Source organism: Oncorhynchus tshawytscha, unplaced genomic scaffold (genome assembly GCF_018296145.1).
Source record: "Oncorhynchus tshawytscha isolate Ot180627B unplaced genomic scaffold, Otsh_v2.0 Un_contig_6598_pilon_pilon, whole genome shotgun sequence".
NCBI classification, from domain to species: domain Eukaryota; kingdom Metazoa; phylum Chordata; class Actinopteri; order Salmoniformes; family Salmonidae; genus Oncorhynchus; species Oncorhynchus tshawytscha.
Genome location: NW_024609609.1, coordinates 171,459 through 175,000, shown reverse-complemented (window position 1 = coordinate 175,000; position 3,542 = coordinate 171,459). Strand labels below are relative to the sequence as shown.

Genomic DNA, 3,542 nt, shown 5'->3' with positions numbered 1-3,542 from the left:
TTCGCATCTCTGACAGAGTAGAGATAATCAGCCAATTCATATTCTCTGTTTAGGGTCAGATAGCAATTTAGTCGGCTTTGGGATTTTGTTTCGTTTTTCCAGTATTGTAAATATGATTCCTTTGATTGGTTCATGATTTTGCTTATTGGAATTCTTTCTTTTGAAGCAGTGCTGGTGTCAGCTTGGTTGGTGAGGTCCAACACCAGCTGACTGAGAGGGCTCGTTTCTGGGCTCAGCTCTTGGGTTTGAAGTGCTTTAAATTGCAGACTCGAATTTGGACTTGAATTTAGATGGAGCCAAAATTTTAATGATCTTTTCTGTATTTTCATTATTACTGGAAAGCGGCCCAATTCTGCCCTACATGCATTAGTTGGTGTATTTCTCTGGACTGTAGGATTTTCCGACAGAATTCTGCATGTAGGGCTTCAATTGGATGTTTGTCCCACATTTTAAAATCCAGTTTATTGAGTGGCCCCCAAACCTCACTTCCATAAAGAGCTATTGGTAGGATTACACTGTCAAATATTTTAGTCCAAATTCTAATTGGGATGTTGATTTTGAATCATTTCATTTTTATTGCATACATTGCTCTGCGGGCTTTTTCTTTGAGTGCATTCACTGCCATATTAAAGTTTCCCGATGCAGATATGGTCAGACCAAGGTAGGTCTCTCTCTCTCTGACTCTCTGCTTCTCTCTCTGACTCCCTGTGTGTCTCTCTCTGACTCCCTGTGTGTCTCTCTCTGACTCCCTGTGTCTCTCTCTCTGACTCTCTGTGTGTCTCTCTCATTGTCTCTGTCTCTGACTCTCTCTCTCTCTGACTCCCTGTGTCTCTCTCTCTGACTCTCTGTGTGTCTCTCTCTGACTCTCTGTGTGTCTCTCTCTGACTCTCTGTGTGTCTCTCTCTGACTCTCTGTGTGTCTCTCTCTGACTCTCTGTGTGTCTCTCTCTGACTCTCTGTGTGTCTCTCTCATTGTCTCTGTCTCTGACTCTCTCTCTCTCTTTCTGCCTCTCTCTTCAGAGTGCCTCTAACAGTGTGGAGATCTCTGGTTATGCCTGTGGATACCTGGCCTCCATATTCTACCTCTCCTCTCGTTTTCCACAGCTCTACAAAAATGTGAGTGACAATATATGGGTGATTTATGGAGGGGAGGTGGGGTAAGATTTAACAGGATGGCAGGGTTAGGGGAAGTGAGGAGTGAGAGGGGGAGGTGGGGTAAGATTTAACAGGATGGCAGGGTTAAGGGATGTGAGGAGTGAGAGGGGGGGGTAAGATTTAACAGGATGGCAGGGTTAGGGGAAGGGGAGTGAGAGGGGGAGGGGGGGTGGGGTAAGATTTAACAGGAGGGTTAGGGGATGTGAGGAGTGAGAGGGGGGGGGGGGTAAGATTTAACAGGATGGCAGGGTTAGGGGAAGTGAGGAGTGAGAGGGGGAGGTGGGGTAAGATTTAACAGGATGGCAGGGTTAGGGGACGTGAGGAGTGAGAGGGGGAGGTGGGGTAAGATTTAACAGGATGGCAGGGTTAGGGGATGTGAGGAGTGAGAGGGGGGAGGTGGGGTAAGATTTAACAGGATGGCAGGGTTAGGGGACGTGAGGAGGGGAAGAAAGGCTCAAAGTAGATGGGTCCTAAATAGAAGAGACGAATGAGGAACACATGCTGTTTAATTTGTAAAATGAGAACCGGGCCTGCGAGACAATAGTGTTTTGTGCTGAGTGATGTCACAGCATCTGAACTGGGGTCTCCTGCTGAGTGATGTCACAGCATCTGAACTGGGGTCTCCTGCTGAGAACTCACTGTCACTCCCAATGTGATAACAGTTCCTAGGGATGTTCTAAGGGGAAGAGCACAGTACACACAAACACACGTTTTGATCTAGTGAGTGTCTGTGTGAGCATGCATGACTTACCAACAACAAATCATACATACTAACACATTGTCAAACATTGTGGAAAATATGTTAGGCATGAATATTATTTTGGAACTTCTTTAAAATAAAAAGGGGTCTTTGAGTGAATGGGGGTCAATAATTAACTGAACTGTTTTGGGTCTTCCTGTTGGTGATGTCACAGCATCTGAACTGTCTGTCTCCTTTAGCTGACAGTCACAGAGGGCACTGGGTACATGCTGTTTGCCCTGGCCATGATGGGCAACGGGACCTGGGCTCAGTGTCATTGTGGTTCTACCAGCTCTGGCCGGCTCAAACAGACATCTGAAACATCTGGGGTCTCGGCTGCTGGGAGTGATGTATCCTTTTTCAGAGATCATCTTTCAAAAAAAAAGGATCAAAAATAAAGAAGGGGTGTTATTTTTGTCTCGGTTGTTGAGAACTCACTGGGGATCAAATCCATATTTTAGATACTTATCAGTTCCTTAAAATTCAAACTTTCATGAAAACACACAAACAAGGTATTAAGAGCACAGTACACTCGTTGTGAATCTAGCCACCGAGTCAGATTTGAAAATCTTTTCGGTGAGTGTCTGTCTGATAGCATGCACCCCAAAAGACCCGTAGAGGATGTAAACAAAAATATCATACATACTACACAAACCGCACATAAAATATAAAACATTCATACCTTTGACCATCTTCTTTCTTGGCACTGATGTCCCATATTATTTTTTTTTGGAAAATTCCATATTAAAATATCTAAAGACTGTGGGGAAAATTTTCAAGAAGTCATTTTTTAAAAGTTAAAAAGTCGACGATAAACTTTCAAAAACACTTAAATACCTTTCTAATGCAACTTTTTTACTACAGCAATAAGCTATAAAAATCATCAGTTTTTCTAGCCTGCCGTGTGGAAAAATGTGAAAAAAGACAGACAATGCCTCGACGGTGGTCGGAGAGATCTTTCCCTTTGTCGGATCTCCAGAATCAATTCAGATTCAAATGAGGAGACTCTATAGATCCTGTGGAAGCTGAGGTACTGCAAGCTCGGCCCCATATATTACGGTTCACCTTTAACAATTCATGGGAGTGGCGCATGGATATTTTTTTCCATCTCCAGTGATCAGATTTTCCTGCGCTTTTCGATGAAACAGACGTTCTGTTATAGTCACAGCCGTGATTTAAACAGTTTTAGAAACGTCTGAGTGTTTTCTATCCACACATACTAATCATATGCATATACTATATTCCTGGAATGAGTGCAGGGCGCTGAAATGTTGCGCGATTTTTAACAAAAGTGCGAAAATTCGCATCATCCCAAACAGGCTAACTTAGGTGTTGGGATTTTGTTGACTTGTTGTGACAGACCTTCATCACCTTCAAACATCTATAGGAAGAACCACTCCGCTAAAACCAGCAAGAAGATGAACGTTCCTGAAGTCCTCTGCTCTGTGAAGAGGAGGAACTGTCCATGTTCTAGTGAGAACATTATGGAAGTTCTCAGTGAGATCATATTTCTAGAATGAGAAAAATAAAGAAGGGAAGGTGGAAGTTCTAGAGTGAGAACATTATGGAAGTTCTAGAATGAGAACAATATGGAAGTTCTAGAGTGAGAACATTATGGAAGTTCTAGAATGAGAACAATATGGAAGTTC

General features: G+C 43.2%; 1 protein-coding gene across 3 annotated transcripts in view; it reads left to right on the top strand.

The window, feature by feature from the left end:
• Positions 1–1,178, top strand: part of LOC112240772 (lysosomal amino acid transporter 1 homolog) — a 29,178-nt gene extending 28,000 nt beyond the window's left edge. For all 3 annotated transcript variants that reach the window (XM_042316250.1, XM_042316251.1, XM_042316252.1), the window contains one exon: positions 1,020–1,178. In XM_042316250.1, coding sequence (XP_042172184.1) covers positions 1,020–1,160 — 141 coding nt within the window. In that variant the 3' untranslated portion in view covers positions 1,161–1,178. The remainder of the gene's footprint in view (positions 1–1,019) is intronic.
• The last annotated feature ends 2,364 nt before the right edge of the window (positions 1,179–3,542 follow it).